Genomic DNA, 20,904 nt, shown 5'->3' with positions numbered 1-20,904 from the left:
CAAATTACATGGCTTATTGTATTCAAAGGAAATAATGTTGAGTTTCTTTCAAATGGCCATTTTCAAAAGTATTTGTTAATTCCTGTTGATAAATTGGAACATGAAATAAATACACAGTCAAAATAATAGATCTATTTTTACCCCCTTATTCATAGACGTTTTTTATCTAACGACCGAGTAAAGCTGTGATAACAAGTCTGTTTCTCAGTGCTGACGGCATGGGAGTCTTCTCAATGCGTAGACATAGGGACAATCACAACGGCCCTATGTCTGTTTCTCAGTGCCGTTGGGCACTGAGAAACAAGCTTGTTATCACAGCTTTACTTCGTCCTTAGATAAAAAACGTTTATGAATAAGGGTTTAATATATAATGGAACAACATTACAAATTGAAAATAACGGTAATAACATATTTTAATTCTATAAATTTTTATGATGAAAATATATTTAAAACTTGATAAAACGGAAAAAATCTTTGCCTAAACTCTATAGTAATAAACTTTAATTATAAAACCCAACTAATTTTCGTTGAAGTTAGCACAAACACCGACTAGACCCTAAAAAAAGGTAAAATTCGCTTCCATCTCTACAAAAAAATAATAAAAAATGCTCCGCAAAATTCGGCAAACGCTAACAGAATATAAGAATGCCAAAATTAGTTTCATTTAAGATCCCTTAGTCCCGGTCTGCACACGTCAGCTCTCATTAGCACATCGCTTGAGGCGAAAACGTGACGTAATAACAATGGTTCCTTCACAAATGGACACTTTTTCGATACATTACAGGCTGTACCGAAAACTGTTACAAACAGGTGTGAATCGTAAAGATATTGTTAATCTGTTATGATTTCGATAAAGCTTAAAAAAACGTTATCTACTGCAATAAATTAGGTTCTTCGATTAGATCCATAGCCATTAAAAAAAAGTAATTTCTAAGCGTATCAAAAAATCTTTATTCTAATCAGTGCAATTTCGCGACGACTTGAAACAAAGGGATTGGGACCGTGTTTAAAAATTTATTGGGACCGTTTTGGAAAGCCTACTATTCTCAAAGTTAGATTTAACCGCAACTAGACTTATCCACCATTACCTATAGAATGAACATAATATTATAGCGCTTTAAAAATATCAAATTGCACTACGGTTTACATGTATTTTTTTAATTAATATTTTCGCAAAATGGTATATTTGGCAACTCTTTTTTTGCAATGACTTCACACTTCAAAAACTTATAATAATATAATAAAATATCTATCCTCCACTTTGTATAAAATTTTGCATTTCTTCTAAATTTTTTTATAGTCCACATTACGTGTGGACTCTTCGCTTTCCTGCGCCCTTTCTAGGGTAGTAGGCGTGAATATGAACATGATGTGTGCCGCCACACGTCCGGGAGTGCTTAATATGAAAACGTGGGGTGAATGTAAAGAGATTATTGATGTTCAATCAATCATTCTTAGCTGGGACGGAAAATCTTGCTGTGTTTGCTTAACTTATTAAAATACTCACATGGGCTTGATTTGCCGCGGTTTTGGCTGAATTTTAACCTTCTTGGATATTTTTTTTCATCGTCATGAGCCACTTGAAATCTGCTGAACATATGCCTATCCTAAAGATTACTTATAGACTACTAAAATTCAAATTTTTCTTAATTAACATTGCTATATTCGGTTTAAAACCAAAAAACAAATTACATAAATATTTTACGAAACAAATATTCACCGCAGAATTTTATTGAACCAATCAAACCATTTAAATTAAAATAAATTGAGAATTCTAAATTCAAATATAGTTACTATTTTTTATTTCTTACGTCTGTTCTATGCGGCCAGTTGCATCAAAGAGGTTTCAAATAATAACAAAAGTGGCTGAACAATATTTAAACAAACCAACACCCTATCAACAAAGTCACGCTTTTAACATTGACATATTGATTTATAGGATGTAAACGCTATGAATATTTTATTCACGTTTTAGAAAATAAGGGCACGAAGCGCTTTATCTAAGCCGTTGAATGTATTCAATGTTACAACTCAATTAATTAAATAATTAAGGTGGTAGCTCAAGGTCCATTTTCATACATTTTGTTTCGGCTTTAATCTGGGTAACTAAACAAGTATTGGCAAGTAAAGAATTTAAATTCACGTCTAGTTAGTGATTAGTTCTCGCAGTTGAAAGAAAAATGTAAAAATAATTAATAATCATGGATATTTCTGCCTTTAAAATTTCGTCATATTAAATTGAACAAACAAATGATTTTATTTAAGTTGAGACATACAATAATTTACAACGAATTGATTTACCGCATGTTTAGCAAACTTAAGATTCCTAGCGAAACAATATTTTGTAACATAGCAACACAAATGTGCAGTCATCCATTACATATCTATATATATAAAAATGAATTGCTGTTCGTTAGTCTCGCTAAAACTCGAGAACGGCTGAACGGATTTATCTTATCTTGGTCTTGAATTATTTGTGGAGGTCTAGGGAAGGTTTAAAAGGTGAGAAAAATTCGAATAATTGCCGGGAAAATCCTCAAAACAGCTTTTTTCTATTTCCCATACAAACGTTTTCTAACTAATACCTACGTAGAGTCAATTTGAGCTTTATTGCTATTGTATAAAGTTCACTGTTGTCTAAGCAATGTAGGTGTGTTCCTAACATCAAAGCAGTGTGCGTTGGAGCACAGAATATAATAATGTAATGTAATGTCGCGTTCTGAAACTCAACAAAAGTGATATCGCGGACCCGACTAAATTGAACAGTCACAAAATTCAATATATCATTAGTTATTTGGTTGGCTTCACGATATTATTTCTTTTGTTTTACTTTAAAATGCATGTTTTCGTTATTGACAATTTTTGAGCTACTTTTGCATATCTATACTTATAATAAATCTGTAGAGAGGTCAATTCTGTACATGAAATATATTTCCAAAAATAACTGGGGGTGATTAGGGATCGATACTGATGCCAAAAATGCAATTAGTAAAATTTTTGTCTGTCTGTCTGTATAACCGTTATAGAAACAAAAACTACTCGACGGATTTTAACTTAACTTGGTACAATTATTTTTCATACTCCTGAGCTGGTTATAGTATACTTTTCATCACGCTACAATTAATAGGAGCATAGCAGTGATGGAAAATGTTGGGAAAACGGGAGAAGTTACTCCATTTTTAAGCTTCCGTCATTTCGTGTGCAACCTTAATGGTTAAAAGTTCCTTCGATTTCACCAGGATCCCATCATCAGACCCTGACCGGACAATCGGACCACCTGCATACCACCATAAATTAAAAAAACATCCCGACAAATTGAGCACCTTCTCCATTTTTGAAATCCGAAATCCACGCGGGCGAAGCTGCGGGCGGAAGCTAGTTATGTATATTAAAAAGAACATAATATATAACACTATATATATGCAAATAGAGCTATTATAAAGACGTAAGTTTATCGTAGAAATAACTGCTATACGTCCTTTAAAACGGTACACAACCACACTCAGTATGCAGCGATTACGGGCAAAAACCATTGATTCACACGGGAAAGACGCCCTGTCCCTTTCTTCAGGGATCTTGGAAATACAAAACCAGTCCTAAAGGAAGTACAAATAAAAGGTTAAGGAGGGTGTAAATCACAAGATCGACAAAACAATTTTACGTCGTTTCATTTTATGTCAGAGATTAAATCCATTTATCATTCCCTTAACAATTTGGGTAATTTAGTGACTATTTTTTGTTTAAAAATGAAATTAAACCGACACAATTAGTGTGCTTTGTCAAATCCTACTTGATACGTAAGATTACTGCGTCGTTTTAACAGCTTACTAGAAAAGACTGGTCCCTATTCCGTACAGAACCAAGGAAGAAAATTCTGAAATAAATATATAGCCTTTAAAGCAGAAGATAATCTTGGTCTCAGAGTGAAATGCGCTGCAACTCAGGCTATAAGGAATTCAAGAATGACATCTTGATTTTTAACATCAAGGAAACAGGTCCCCGAGGTAATAACCAGATAAATTGAGGAGCTCACAGCCCCACGGTGACGATGGGACCGGTATTTTGATTGGATGGGATTTTTGAAATCGATTCACCGACTCACATAATCTTCCATCTTTGGCGAGTCGCGTGACGGGAATGTAATTATTTTCTCGAAGGGCTTGCGGTTTCGATTTCAAAACAAGAGTTAATTTATGGCAATGCAAATTGCGTTGGAACCGGCCGAACTTATCGTTTTTATCTGATTTGCTGTTTCAAATAAACTGAAAATGTTGGGACTTTTTGTTTTCGATGTTTATGTTGTTTTGGTGGAACTCGAATAAATGTTGAACTTTTATTCTGGTTAGTGGTACTGAGAAAATTTATCACAACAAAGTTGTGAGACTTGGGTGTAATTGCTTGGATACTAACTAATAAAATATAGATATATTAATACATAGTTAGCGGCGATAGCCTAGTTGGGTGTGGAACGGACTGCCAAGACGAATGTCCGCAGGTTCAAATCCCAAGGGCACACACCTCTGACTTTTCTAAAAAAAAAACGTGTGTATTTGTGAATTTATCGTTCGCTTTAACGGTGAAGGAAAACATCGTGAGGAAACCTGCACATCTGAGAAGTTCTCTATAGGAATTTCGAAGGTGTGTGAAGTCTACCAATCCGCACTAGGCCAGCGTGGTGGACTAAGGCCTAAACCCTCTCAGTAGTAGAGGAGGCCCGTGCTCAGCAGTGGGCAAGTATATAATACAGGGCTGATATTATTATTATTATAATACATAGTATACATATCAATATACCTACACCTGTCATCGCCTGAACTCGAAATGTAACTTGCGGAAGTCGCTAACAGGTTTAAGCGCGTGTAAAGAGGTTGCTATAGATCAGTTATGTCTGACTCCATCTGTCAAAGAGAAACCGTAATACGTCGATAAATATTAGTCATATATAAAACATAATTTATTGCCAATAAAAAAAATCTCATGAACTTGTTTTTATTCAATTAGAGCACATATGGAACTATCTCTAGAGAATAACTTCTTATGACTATATTAAAACATTTCACGTCAAACTGTGCAATTGTTTCGCGTATGTTACATCAGTGCATATTATGTCTCGTATTCACAAACTTGCACAACTATCAATCCAATATCGACCATTCCAAACCTTATTACATCGCCATCCATTTCCTATTTATAACAAATTCCTCATTGAACTTATAGCGAAATGTAGCAATGTACATGATTCTGTGCGGTTACGTCGTGTTTGTTGGAAGTGGAGCGAGGATCGAGTTACACGCAAGCATATTCCGAGACGGCTAGCATTTCCTTGAAGGTGGACAAAATTATACTTTAAAATAGTAAGTGCTAAATGTTTTTTAATATTTGTGTGACTAAGAGTTATTTAAAAACAAATTACAAAATGGAATGAAATATATTGTTACCAGTTTTGATAACAGTAAGATTTATTAACAATATATCTGGTGAGGGTCGCCGGAGTCCGATGGATGAGGGCGGCCCAGAACCGGTCCCTGTGGCGCTCAATCGGGAAGGCCTATGTCCAGCAGTGGACGATTCCCGGCTGAAATGATGATGATGATACAAGAATCTACTAATGGGCTGACTAAACTTTTGCTGCGAGTCCATCAGAACTAATATTTCATCTAATGCAAAGCCGTAGCATATCAAAACCATTAGCGAAATCAGACGAATTGTTCTCCATCATTTCTTTTGACAAATAGTTTAATTTTGGAACGTAGTTAATTTTTTCCTTCACGTACGCATTGGAAGTAAGAACTAAGCAACAAATCGAATACTTTAAAAGTCGTGACTCAACTATGAATTGATCTTAAAAATGTCTCAGAAAAACTAAATTGATATAGAACGAGCAAAAAGGATACAATAGCGCGAATAGTAACTAAAAATGCCAGAATATTTAAAAGCAAATCATTTAAATGTTATACAGTGACAATATTATATTTTACAATCTTTATAAAAGTCGGGAATAACCAAGGTCTAAATAGAAATGTAACCGGTGGAGTATAGAGATAATTACCAAATTTTAAATGTTACTTCTTTTGAAAAACGTAGAGCAATATCGACGTGGAGATCCTTGGGGGAGGCCTATGTTCAGCAGTGGACTTCCTGTGGCTGAGATGATGAGAGCAATATCAAGTGGGTTTGTGGGAGTTAGTATTAAAACTTTCAATTCTTGGACGTCTTCAAAAGTTAGTTGCTGTACAAGAAGAAATAACAGACTTAATTGATCAAAATTTTGATACATGCCCAGATACTTTGCTATTGCAATCATCAGAATATATAGCAATAGAATTACCAATTAATTATTCATATTACTCCTTAATTTAGCTAAAACCTAATACGATCTAATTCGAATTCCAATTACTTTACAATATCTTCAAATGCAAAGCTAAACGAAAATAAAGACGGCCATGACATATCACTAGGAACACGATACTTGGAGAATGTGCTTCGTGACTTAATCGTCTCAAATGTAGGTACTCCATACGCCTTTGTGAAACATGAAGCGTGCTTGCAGTTTGACGCTGTGCTAATTCAATTTCATTTAAGATTTTGCTTGTAACTATGAAAATATTTTTTTTAAATATTAGTGGTAAAATATATGTAATTTTCACAATTACCCTTTAATACAAACGTAGCAAGGTACTGGCCATTTGTTTGAAACAATCTCCTAATACACAATGGAAGTTGTAAAGTTAATTTAAACAGAATTAAACACAAGCACAACAATTCAGCCTGAATAAAATATGGCTTTAAGTCTAGACAAGTTTTCGAGAAATCAAAAGCCTAGACCTAAATCAAGCGCTTGTAGGGTTCACCACAAACCTATTAAACAAAACTAAGAGCACAATGAAATTTGGGGCAAGTTTTCTGCTTTGTGAATTGAAAATTCGAAATTCAGTTCGTCCAGCGTGTATAATCCTACAATGGTGTGTTCCTTTAACTGTATTAATAGCACCAAATAATATACCTCTAGTCTTATGGTATCGCACTTGTGAGCCGCGATACATAGGTTCAATTCCCAGGTCGAAATTCAAGAAAACCTGGTTTACTCAGGATGGAAGTTGGTTCTTGATAAGCGTTACATATTATCAGTCAGATTTGAACTATAGCTTGAATGTACTGGGTAAACCTTAGTCTATATCTATGTAAAAAAGGCGTGAGTGTGGAATCTATCATATAATGTTAATATGAATTATATGAGGCCAGCTAAAGATCAAAAGATGGCTCACCGCCTGAAGCAAGCTGAAGTGGTGACCTGCTAACCTGGTAACGTACATAAACTCAAGTTTGGGCATAGTGGCACAATCGTCCAATATGTGGCAATAATAAAGGTCAATATCAAAGGTAAATTTGTTATAAGAGGAATCCAAAACCAAAGGTCTAATGTGGTATTGCTGGTGGTTGGATTTATGTTATCCGCCCGGATAGGAACCACCGTAAACAAGTTGTTAAAATCTACCAACACGTGTGTTGCGTTCCAATAGACCGACATAATTGTGTCAACTACCGAGGGATAATCATCTCACGTCAGTCGACATTCAATTGGACCCCACTTCACTACCATCAGGTGCAGGAAGATCACTTTGTCGTGCTGGCATAAATAGAAAAAATAATAATGAGTTGGCATTTTGCCCCTTTCCCTTCCATGGCAGTCCTAACTAGTACTGCAATACAACTACGCTACCCAGGTACTTTACCCTCTAATACCCATATCTCTCCTTACAATTCAATAAAACACCCACAATCCCAAGCAGTGTGGCTTTTCAATGATCATTTACCATTGAGTGATCTGTTTGCCCGTTTACCTACTCTTATAAAGCGTATTCACTAGTATTTTCCATTACGTTATTAAAACACGCTAGCCAACGTTTTCTGTAGGTTTAACCCGTAAATACACACGCAAAAAGGCGCAACACGTCGCGAAAACTAACCCGAAAAGGCACGGTTATGACGTGACGAATTACAAAGATGGCAGCGAGATACGGAATTAGTTTTGTCACTTGTTGACCTGTTTTGGGTTTGGTTACACTTAAGTAATAAATATTAAATGTCAGCTAACTAATTATATAATTGTGGAAGTTCGTCCGTTTGTTGCTTACGTCTTTACCAACTATTGAATTATAACTTGTAAAGTGTATCTAACTTGAAAACTAGAGAAAGACAACAACCCTATTGCCACATATTCTTAAGCATTGTGCAGATTGCAGCCCAAAAAAATAAAAGAAGTTACAAATCTTTCTATTGTAAAACGACAGACACATTTTAGTATATTATGCATTATGGCACTCATCATTAGCCGTAAAAAATGATATGAAGAATCGTGGTGCGAAGACGTTTTACGACCAAATGGAATATTAACTGACGCAACGCAACAGTATATAAAACTCCAGGAAATGTGTTTGTATCACTCAGATCTGTCACATTTTAAATAATCAAACGCGCCGCACCGTTAAAATCTAAAATTAAATGTAATTATTTGAAAAAAGATAGCATTTCATAATAACAATACTCCTTAGTATAAAGCGCAAACAAATTATGTCGGCCGCATAGATCTTTTTTATAAACAACTTCCTCTTTAGTTCTTTTCATTTTTTCACTCGGCATCCTTTACACGAATCTTTTTAAATCCGTCTCAATTTGTCTCACTTTATGTTTGAATTCCAGTCAACTTTTAATCTGTGGTAAAGTTCCAGCGTGCATACCTCATAAATCGTCCATTTTAGCTAACAACAGTTTATATAGATAAATGTGTATTAAAAACAAAGTACCTAAATTAACGGAGCGTGACACGCGAATTGTGCTTTAATAAATCAAAAAGTTTTGCAGGTGTCTGTGATAAAATAAATTTTAATTTAAATATTACCCGCGGGTTGGGCTCTGTAAGCGGTGTCGGTTGAATTGTACAATACGGTATAAAAATACGCGATAAAAATTTTGCGAACTGACATTATTGGACATATTCGTTGGACGTATTAGTAATTCCATTTCCTAATATTTTTCGATATTCTGTATGTAAAATTAATTTTATAAATACCCTTCGCTGTATATAAATAATATACACATAAATATGCATTCAGTCCATGCAGCATATACGTCGGCTATTCACTGACACGCAGTTGCATTAGTTCCATATTTTTCATCAAAAGTTTTCCACTTTCATTACTTTACACGCTCTGAATGCTGCGGTTTTCAGTTAACATTTTAAATATGCAATGTTCCATAGAAATATTTTTAATTATCATTTTAATTAAGGTAAAACGACTCTGGGCACAATGTTTTGTTTAATCTTTCGAATAGCCAACACGGAAAATGAAAGGAGTATTTATAACGAGTAAGTATGTATATTTTTTTAAGGTAATAGTAAAAACGATGTCTCTCTAAAGTCTGTTGGCATATAATCGTTAAAGGTCAATGGAGGATATTTTTGTTAATAGTGCGAAACTCAGGCATGATTTAAATGTATCTGCTACCTTAGTACTTAGTATAAACAAGTTAGAACAAATGGGTATGTAAGCAATATGTATATCTTAATATATAATAATAATATAACATTCAATATAAAAAGAAAATTATATCAGCCCTGTATTATATACTGTACCACTGCTGGGCATGGGCCTTTTCAATTCCTGAATGGGATAAGACCTTAGTCCACGCTGGCCTAGTACGGATTGGCAGACACCACGTATCCTTAAAATGTTTAAAGAGAACTTCTCATATATTAAGGTTTCCTTACGATTGTTTTCCTTCACCGTTAAAGCTAGCTAAAATTCAAAAAGAATACGTCAGAAATGCGTACCCTTGAGTTTTGAACCTGCGGCCTCTCATATTGGCAATCCTTTCCGCTCACAACTAAGCTATCGCAGCTTAATATAGTAATTACTTATTCAATTAAAATAAAAAAAACAAGCATTAAGTATAATAGAGGTTTTAAGTAAAAGAAAGAAAGTCTAATTCAATTTTTTATTTTTAATGTTCAGTTCTCAACAATTAAAATAAAAATACACTTAATTAATTTCTAAACGCTGTTGCGTAATGATGATGCAAAATGTTAATTAAGCTAAATCTACTTACGTAAAGAAAAAGTATTTATAAGTGAATTAAATACATGAATATACTTATAAAACGTTACAATTATGTAAATAAGTAAATAGCTTTTAGTAAAAACAAATTCACAAATTAGAGGCTTTGGGCTTTACTTTTTTTTGGTTAGATTCTTTAGAGTCTAGTTTATCGCATTTCTGGAAGTCTATAAAAGTCTTTTAGCACAATATTGCTTTTTAATTTTCTGACATCCTAGAATATGCATAGTAAAGATCGGACACAGAAAAAACTAGAACCAATCTAGTAAATCCTGGAAATGAATGTTTAATGATTTACACAGTATCCATATCCTCCACCTCGTTTCGATATATATAATGACAGTTTTTGTTCACGGCTCCGCCCACGTGAAGAAGTTTTTCGGGGATAAATATCCAACTTTATTTTTCCCCAGGATAAAAAGGAGCCTATAGCACTTAAAAGCAGTGTATAAGTTTATCACTCAGTTTAGTAATTGAAATATTTATTTATAAAATAACAAAATTAAATTATAGATCAAATTAATTTCATTCAACGTTACATATATTTTTAAATATTGATACAAATCGCCATGATGTAACAACCAATCAAGGACTTAAAACCGAATAGGTGCGTAGCGAATTGGACGAACTGAATCAGGCCTACTGATCTATGTCACACGATACCGGTAGAACTGGTAGGGGAACTTTCGCTTCAAGTATTAAAAGACCGAAATTTTAAAATTCCCACCGCCATAGGCATAATTTATAAACAAAACGCGATCGGGTGTCTTGTGTTATTCTGGTATAAGCATTATATGAGGAATATAATTGTGATGATTTATGTTTACGCGAATGTTGGACATTGAAATAAAACTGCAGATTTTACAGCGGTTATATTACAACTAGTTGACCCGACAGACGTTGTCCCGTCTTAACTATGAATTTGCAGCGCGCATTCTGTCAATCGCTGACAGTTATTTCAAACAATTGACAGTTATATAAAATTAATATTTTTTATATATATAGATTGTCTCCCGACGCGACGTTTCGAAGACTTTGCAGCGTTAGTAGTAGTCACGGGGCGGACGAAGGTGTTGGTCAACCGAAAATTCTAAGTTACAATATCTACCTACGTTTTACAATTATACAATTTTGGTTTTTTAAATTTAGCTGTTGACGGTCCGATCTACGCAGAATGAGCTCACATTGTTTTGAAGTCGAGCAGCCGGTCTTTTAGGTTCAAATCAAATTAAAATAGAAAAACCGCGAAAAACACTGCAAAATGGTTTTTTTTTTACAATATGTAGTGATTTTAATTTTATTAAAAACGTAACATGAAACTACTAAATGATTATGCAAAATTCCATATATTTCAAAAGTTCCCTTGGTCTACGTTGAATACTTTTAAAATCCTTAATATTTTGACACAATTAATGACCGAGGTCACATAAACTATTGTAATACCATAAATCACAATAAGAACTCATTCGCACTTAATTATTCATACAACACACTAATCAATTCATTACACCAAGATTTATTCGCGCTATAATCCCTCAACTGACCATCGGTTATGATTCAGATGCTGGCAACCCTAGAAACTAATCTACATAAGGCAACGGCGGCGCGCAAAACCCCTGAATAAGTAACATCTTGACTCCTACCACTGGTTTTATGGTTTCATTAGAAGGAAAATATTGTGGTTCGTGAAATATTATTGTTAAGGTTAAATTAAGCGGAATTTTAATATTCTTGCGAAGTTTTACAATACGGGCGAATTTTTCATTATAATCATGGTTTAATTTATGTAATACATCATCATTATCCCGCCAGTATACTTTGTATATAAATATGTGAATATTCCCGTGAAAGAGATAAGACTGAAACTAAATTAAGTCTTATAAACCAACTTAATTTTTACCCAGTTATTAATTTACTTTTTATCAATGATTCATTAGCTTTTGCCCACAGCTCCGTCCGCATGATAATTTTTTTCAGTATAATTAATTTCCGGGAGTAATAAGTAGCTAATAGCACTCAGGAGTTATCTAGCTTCTTGTTAGTTAAAGAATTTTCTAAATGAGTAACTTAGTTCCAGAGATTAGCCCTTACAAACCTACAAACAAACTCACAAACTTTCCTCTACATAATATTAATAAAGATTCCGCCGATTCATCTTCCGTTTAATATTGTCAAATAAATTTAATTCCCTCGCCTCCAATAATAATTATTACTTTACAATTATTTCAATTTACTATATTGAGTCACATATCAGCGAAAAGAATTTTACGCAAAATAAAATCAAAGCAAATCCTGATTAGCGAAACCAACATTCAGCCAGTTTGCTTCCGAGGCATATGCAAACTACGTACCTTAAAGGAGCAATTTGAAATCTCACGCTCAGAACGTAGGTAAATAGGTTAACAAATTCAATGCTGAGCGCACGTATCCGATAAATGCGTACTCAGAAACCATATTAGAGTTATACGATTTACAAGTCGCTTGGTGTATTTTCATAGAACTATAAATTTCGTTTTCTTGAACATATTAGAATAAGGGTACCTGAATATTCTGGGACATTGAATTAGGAGCTTTTATCACTTAAAACTGGCCGGAAAGCCAGTACAAATAGAAATAAAGAAGCATAATTTATTATATGTCCAATTATGATAATAAAAATAAATAGGTTTATAGAGTTTATGATACAGCAATCAGCATCATTTTCGAGCGGCTTAAAGTAACTTCTACTTACATCACACTGAAATCTACTCATCTCTAAAAACCATAGCTGCTACATCGCCCTACACTAACTTAATGCCAGCAAAGATCATAAATACTGCATCCTGTTATGTCTTAAGTTGAAATGTCTTATGCTTTAATCAAAATTACAAACTATTCAAAGTATCGAATTGCCAATCAGTTCTCAAATGTTAAACGCGACCACCCAAACCTTATGAAACAATGTGCTATAGAATGATATGTGACCACCTTGTTGCGGTGGATAATAATAGCAACGATTGAGTAACGTATGCCAAATAACTATAAATTACAGATAGATTTTCGATCCCGCGTTGTAATTATTTGAATGGCCCACGCTGGATTATTTATAGCTTCGACGTTGATATTCTGACAAGACAGTTCGTTGGTTAGATTGTTAATTTCATTCTGTTATATTAAAGGGCTGAATTTTCATTTATTAGATAAAAGTGATTCGTAGAATAAGTTATAACAAACGAATTAAAAATGATAATTGTGTGTGTGAAGTTGTTGATTTGTCTCACTTTTATACTGAGTCGGGTTATAATTTATTTGATGGATTAAGTGGTTATTGAAAAATTAGCTCTTAATGAAATACTTTACGTGGATATAGATTACTAATATTGCATGTCCACTTCATAAACAATTGCGGCATAAGTTATACGTCTTTATTCACTCCTAATAGATATAGACTATATTGATTACATTCTGATGATCATAATGATCTCACAATTTCTCTGCGCTAATACATTTTCGATAGCCAAACAAAACGTCTAAATTGACTTTACATGACTATTGATTGCCTTTTAAGACTCCAGTTTCTAAAACTAAGCAATAAGTCATGTATGATATCCTTACATATAAAACAAAGTCAGCGCCGCCTCTATCTAAACGCAATAACCTCAAAAAATACTGAATGAATTTCAAAGATATTAGGTATAGATATAATTTGAATTCCTGGAAAAAATATAGGTTACTTTTTATCCCGGGAAATTATAAAGCGGGACTTTTATGCCGAAAAAGTCTTACACGCGACCGAAGCCGCGTATGTGATATAATTCAAGTCTATTAACGAAGCGCAAACCCTACACAATATGCTAATACAGAATACCAAACTAAGATCGTCACTAAATCGACTACACTTAGTAAGTTGTTACAAGATCTAATTTATTGGACAATTCAGCTGCTAATATCTTCGTTCGAGTTTGGGACTCGTGGTAAGGTTAAGGGTGGGAAGCGTGGTATTCCCCAAACGCTAGGGTTGCCATTACCAAGTGTAAATTAGGGAATTTGAATAGTAATGTAGGGTCAGAGAGATTGCCATTTCGCGTGCAAGAATTCGATATTGGATCGTGGATTTATAAGAAAACGTATTGCTGGTAATTTTGGCGCCATAAGTAACGTTCGACAGGAATTGTTTTAAGCGGTGTGGCAAATTACTTTCAAATTCCAACTTTAGTATGTGTTATGTAACAATCTTAAATGAGCTGGTTTTCAACATTCATTTTTTATTGCCAAAAACAAAACAAATCTTAAATGTACAACAAAAGAATGCTTTTAACGTTGGCAGTAATGAAAAATAAGAAGTGTCTAACTATATTTTTCCAAAATATAACTACAATAAATAAATATAAATACTTTTATATCTACACGGGCAAGCAAGAGCAACTAGTCAATTCAGATCTTACTAACCTTATCCGCACAATTTATTATCAGCCAGAACCATCAGATATTACAAAAATCTAAACTCGCGTCATCACGCGATTTTCTCAATTAAAAACACGCAAACTCCCAAAAAAAATCAATGAATTTACACAATTTTAACAATGGATCGCGTGTTGCCATGTTTATAGATTTAATACCCGTTCAAATTGCAGCAATTAAATCGTTAACTTATGCAATAGAAATACCACACTGTTATAAGATAGTGATGGAAAGTGGAACATAAACAATGCTTGAAATGTCACAAATCACAGGTTCTCCGTTATTTCCATGAAGGCAGGCAAAACGACATAATAACTTCATGGTCATTTCACACACTTTCGAGCATTAACAACTCAATTAAGTGATACTTGATCATATTTATGTAACCATATAGAATATGTAGTCATATAAAACGTTTTTTTTTTCAAATTGTAACTTATTTGAGTACAAGATACGTAAATGAGCCAATGGAAATTCACCTTAGACAACAATGTACTTAAAAATATCTAAACGTTACTAGAATTTAGGGTGATCATTCATTGTCATTTTTTCATTTCCAATACTTTGATAAAAGACACAAGAAACAGATAGCTTATTAGGTTAAGTAAGGATATCTCTTTTATACCTATACCGTTACCTACAAACTCCGAAAAACATCGAAATACACCTGTATTTTTCACAAGCTAACCACGACCTACAAAGAAAGTGATGTTTACAATACAAAGAAAAAGTTTGCGACAAAAAATACGTCACAAAGTTTTTCAAAGCAGTTTCCACTCGGGGGACCGACAATGTATAGAATGCAAGGTAAGCGGAGTTAAGAAGCTTGGTTGACTGTTTTATTTTGTTCTAGTTGGGTAAACATGTATCAGTATAGTATTACTAGTTATGTGTCTGGGATTTAATCTAATGGAAGATTAAAAAAGCCCGTAGTGCGTTATAGTGTACGTTTTTAAATAGGTTATACGTATTGGGGATTCTAACTAGCTAATAGATAGGCAATGAAAGTGTCGGAACCTTTAGCTCTATTTTGCATGATGATTTGATGCATTTGTCCTCCGCTCCATGAATTCTTTAGGGCAAATATTTTCCCACAATTAAAAGCCTATAGGACTCAGGAGTAATGTTTCCTATTAGAAGAAAATTACAAAATCAGCTCGTTCCTGAAATTTGCGTATGTAAACAAACCCTTCAGCTTTATTTTATCAGTCTTACTCATGAAAAATTTGCAAAGCTATGCTTAGTTAAAACAAAAATTTACTCGATCAGCTGTAAGTCAAAACCCGCCATCTTGCCTTTTAATTAGGCTTTAACTAGGAAAACGGTGATGTTTTTGACAGCTATTAAAGCAATTCCTAATCACTTCTTTACACTAAAACAAGTTTATAAGTAATACTGCATTAGTGTAGTCTAACGTGTAATAATTACAAGTTCCCTACTCCTCGCAAAAACAAGTTTCATATTCACGTATAATAAAATAACCTACCATTAATCTAAGTACCATGAAGCTTCTAATTGAAACAACTATGTGTTATCACCGAAGATTCCATCGACCAACATAACAAGACCCCTATTATAATCATTTCGGGAACACATCAAACAATTGACCGTGCCAGCGTACACTGGACGTCAAATCAGCCAATACGGGCCAAAAGGTCGATGTTAAATTGTGATTGATTGTTGTGTTGTGCTGCTAGTCCATATTGATCGACCACTGATAAAGGCGCATTAGTTTTATGAGCAGCTAATGATTGGTCACGACTTCGATAGAATCTGGTTGAATAGCTGCTAAGAGGGTATCCGGTATATTCCCGAATTGACTACTGTAAACACGGTGAACATTCTAGATAGCATATTTTTTTCATAGACTAAACTAAGCTATCAGTAAAAAGGCGGACATTTTTTTGTTATGAACTAGTTTTTGCTAGCGGGTCTGCTCGCATGAAAAAGTTTTTCCGTAATAAAAGTCCCGCTGTATATTTTCCCGGGATAAAATGTAGTCTACATTTTAGATAGAACCTCTAGCAATACGTCGTTGAAAACTGCATTGATATCCATAGAGTTTACAAACATACAGTTCTGTTGCTTTAATAAAGATCCTACATTATTGTTACTTCAATACTTATAATGTACAGACATCGGCTTGTTACAATTTCTTTATATGTATGAATATGGTTCAAAATAACACCTGAAATCATATTTTCACACGTACCAATAAATTAGTCACAGCAAAACACAATTATAATAGACTTGTTTTTATAAACATGATCTATGCAAGTCAATTTGTACTCGTAACCTTACTTTAACAATAGGTCCACGTGGTAAACTATTTTATTGTCATTGTTATTTTTTGACATTAAAATGACATAATAGTCATTGACTGTCATATCGAAGATTTAGATTTTAACTCCAAACTGAATAATACTTATAAAGTACGCGGGACGAATGTTCAAAGTAATTGTTGACAACCTCGATTCATGTTTGGCATCACTGTTTCCCAGAAAACTTTGGTAAACAGCTTTGATGTTGCATTTCAAACGAGGCGATATTGCCCGCACGAAAAATGTTAATTAGTTCTCCTTAAAAATCAAGAAAATTTTTACGATTTTTCTGTAGTTTTTTTGTATTATCGACAGTAATCCCTGTGTACTTAACTACTTATTACTTAATCCTTTGCCGCCATTATAGTGTTGCAAACAATATCTTCACCCGGTTTGTATTAAGACTACCCATCTATCTTCAAAACTACAATATAGGTTAACGCCGTTTTAAGATCAAAGGAGGTCTGTTAATGTCACAGATAAGAAATAATTCCGCGCCAAAAATAAATGTCAGTGAGAATAGTCACGCGAGGCTTACATTTCCAGATTTTGGCGGGCCTCAGGGAGTCGTGCTAGGACTCGTAAACTGCGTAAAGAAATTATTTTTGTAGTCTAATATAGCCAAACGATTCAACTGAGTTTAATAAAAGCAAAAATTATAATCAATTTACTAAAACTTCTAATGCTGTATGCAAAACGCTTGCATCTAAACAAAATAACAATAAAGAATAATTAAAAACGTTTACCTAACTGCTAAAGAGTGGCAAAGCCAAATGTCGTTAAACGAAATGGTGTCTGGACTGGATTATTTAGCAAAAACTTGTTAATCGTCCGACATTGGGATAAGAACGTTGATAATCCAAGTCTCAGGCGAAAGCTGTCGTCGGAGATACGAGAGATCCCGCGGGATCAGTAGGGTTAGCGAATCTATTTAATTTTATACAAAACAAATTCTGGAAGATTTTCAAGTTGTTATATAATTTTAAATTTAAAAACGGTAATTCAATCGTTTAATGTTTTCTTATACGATAAAAGTAATTTAAAGTGAATCAAAACAATTATTATTTATATAAACAACTAAATACGAAGCCTCCAAAGACTCCGTCGGTCGGAATCATTATGCAGGTCTCCGAACAGTGTTCTGCCGTAATGTTTTCCTTTTCATCATTTTAACGCATTCAATTGAAAAACGATAAAAACAGTATTAAAATGTTATTTTCGTAATTAATTCTGAATAATGTTCTTGCGAATGCTTTCCAAAAATGATTTTCAATATCATAATATTGCAATGATAGTAAAATTTTATGTAGTAATTTAATCCAATTGCAAATTGCAGTGAAAATGATGACCTACATTGTAATTGTATAATTCAACAAAACATTTTGAAATAATTAATTACATTACATACTAAATTAAGTATATCAGTAATTTTACGCAATAAAATAACTCTGAATGTCAGATAATGCACACCCTCGGAGTAGAATTGTGACTATTATGGTGCGTACGTAAACATTTAGAAAAATATTTTAAGGGGGAATAAATACCATCAGAGGGGGAACGTGAGCTACGTATCAAATAGCGAAACTTCGCCCTCCTCCCTCACTCAAATTGGTAACACATAAGATACTAATTACTAGTTAAATAATTAATATTAGTAAGTAAAATATATATCTTTGTAATATTTAATAAAACCAATTACTGTGTTAATTATTCTCATGATAATAAAAGTATTTTAATGTCTACAATTTTTCGATAAATGTTTCTGAAGGTCACAACAATGGCTCACGCGAATTTCGTGTTTTGAAAGTTGCCACTCATTTGTTATTCATAAAGCGTAAGTGTAAGAAAAATTTACAGGAACGTCGTGAATGAATGAAAATTTAATGGAACAACACCATAAAAGCGGCAGAGCGTGAAAACGCGTTTCCTTGGGGTTGTTTTGGACCCTCATTATTTGTCTGTCCCTCTGGTATAATGGCCTCGCTATCTCGAATATTGCCTTTTTGAATATTGCATTCTCCTCCGCGATCTGTTTTGAATGCTTGATTTCAAGATGGTTTTTATGGTTCGTTTAGGTTTTTTCGCAAAAATTTTACATGTAATTGGATAAATGGCAGCAAAAATACTAATTTGCATTTTTTATATTTCTTCCGTCTAATGCTCTACGTATTTTTAATGAGTAAAGGCAGACTCTCTAAGTAGTATAAAAAAACAATATACATAATATAATTTGTTAGAGTACAATTTTAGAGACTAACTATCGAAGCTTACACAGCTATGCTGACTGACTGGAAAAAGAATTCGGGAATTTGCTGGTGGTAGTACACCTATTACATTTTATATCCGACCGGATGGCGACCAACGCACACAAAGGGTTAAAAACCGCCATACTAGCCCACCTAAGTGTGTCACGATCCGGGATCAGCCTGTGTATATCCAGTTCCGACAGGCCGGCATAATTGTGTCGACTGCCAAGGGGTAATCATCACTCATCAGTCGACATTCTATTGGACCACAATTTCGTGCCCGTATAAAAAAAAAGAAAACTGCTGTACCAATAATTTAAACAGAAATATAAAACACACAGCCTCTATATCGTGAGTAAAAAGGCCGTCTTTCATAACGCCGCTACAGACAAATAAATAAAAAAGGCACTCGGCTTCGGCTACTGAATATAGGAACCCTGGGGCCTTTATGATGTTGTCCCACGCACATGTCCGTAATAAATGTTATGTAGGGTAGGGAATCCTAGGAGATAGAAAATATATTGGCTAGACAAGAGCTCTAGCTTAATAAATACATGTTCGATAAATTACTACGTCTTCGCGTTGGTAAAAGTATCTTAACTAAAAGCTTGGGAAAGTGAATGTTTTTACCAAACGTAATTCTGGTAAATTTTGCGGGAATACCTAATTCCAACTGCTTTATTGACTCCGGTTTAAGTGTAACTGATGCCAAAGTTCATTTTGTAGATTTCAACTTAAATTTACTGTTAAATCATACTTAGTAATCCATACTGTCGTATACCTCAGTTCTTTATTTAATCTCTCGCTTTGCTATTGAGGGAAGTGGACAAATAATATTTCCATCTCTTCCCTATCTTTATATTATTAATTTCGTTGCAGGATAAAGACAAATTCGTGTTTCCTAAGCCTCGCCGAGCTTCACCGCTCGGTGTCATAAAATGCGTGCCACTACTGATTCTGGCTTACAGGGTTTGTAGTGGTGAGAAGGACGGGAAAGTCTCTAACATATTCCTCAAAAGTTTTGGACAAATATTATGCATCACAGTTTTCTTGGAGCTCGAACCTAACGCCTCTGATCATCACTACATCGTCAAAGTTACTTAATGTTAAAATAATTTACAAATCATATTTCTTAGTCCTTACATAAACATACTAAAGTTGAACGTACCCATCAATATGATTCATTGACATTAAATAGTAATTGCGGGTCAGGTACACAGATAACAGTTACATGCAATTATTATGCAATCTTATGTATTATGTTAATAAATCCGAATATGTTTTCCTGTTCGGAATAAATCTGCGTTAATTATTTGACAAGGTCATAAGACTTTGTATTGGATTTGGGTCGATTTTGGGTTTAATTTTATTTAGGCACATCATCAACGCTAACACGAAGATATAAATCAACTTTATAATATCTTCATATTTTAATGAAACATAAATATTATGGATCACACAGTTTTCCTGGAACTCGAACCTAAGGCTTCTCTACAAGGGTTTGGACTGTAAGAGAATCTCCTAGCAGTTTAGTGGGGATAAATGAATTGTCATGGGCTAGTTCGTATATCTCCAGAATTAACTACGCACAGCTAAAGTTATTTTAGTTTCCGAAAGACTTTATTCTATTAATATAATATAACGCAATTAAAAGTCTGTAGACAATATAATTTGACTTTCCTTTAATTCCTATAGAGTAAAGCAACTTAAATAAACAACAAAAAGAAAATTACTAAAAAAGTATAGACTTGTTTTTAAACATGATCTGGTCTTATTAGATTG

At 33.8% G+C, this 20,904-nt stretch overlaps 1 protein-coding gene across 4 annotated transcripts in view; it reads right to left on the bottom strand.

Annotated features, from left to right (window-relative positions):
• LOC115441207 (extracellular matrix-binding protein ebh) overlaps positions 1 to 20,904 on the bottom strand; it is a 121,953-nt gene that overhangs the window by 77,538 nt on the left and 23,511 nt on the right. The window contains exon 1 of one of the 4 annotated variants that reach the window (XM_037438832.1): positions 1,508 to 1,613. The exons of the other annotated variants lie outside the window; for them this stretch is intronic. Coding sequence (XP_037294729.1) covers positions 1,508 to 1,598 — 91 coding nt within the window. The 5' untranslated portion in view covers positions 1,599 to 1,613. Of the gene's footprint in view, positions 1 to 1,507; positions 1,614 to 20,904 lie in introns of those variants that run through there. 4 annotated transcript variants of the gene reach the window in all.

Source organism: Manduca sexta, chromosome 15 (genome assembly GCF_014839805.1).
Source record: "Manduca sexta isolate Smith_Timp_Sample1 chromosome 15, JHU_Msex_v1.0, whole genome shotgun sequence".
Lineage (NCBI taxonomy): Eukaryota > Metazoa > Arthropoda > Insecta > Lepidoptera > Sphingidae > Manduca > Manduca sexta.
The sequence above is the reverse complement of the archived record's forward strand: the minus strand, read 5'-3'. Positions and strand labels throughout refer to the sequence as shown.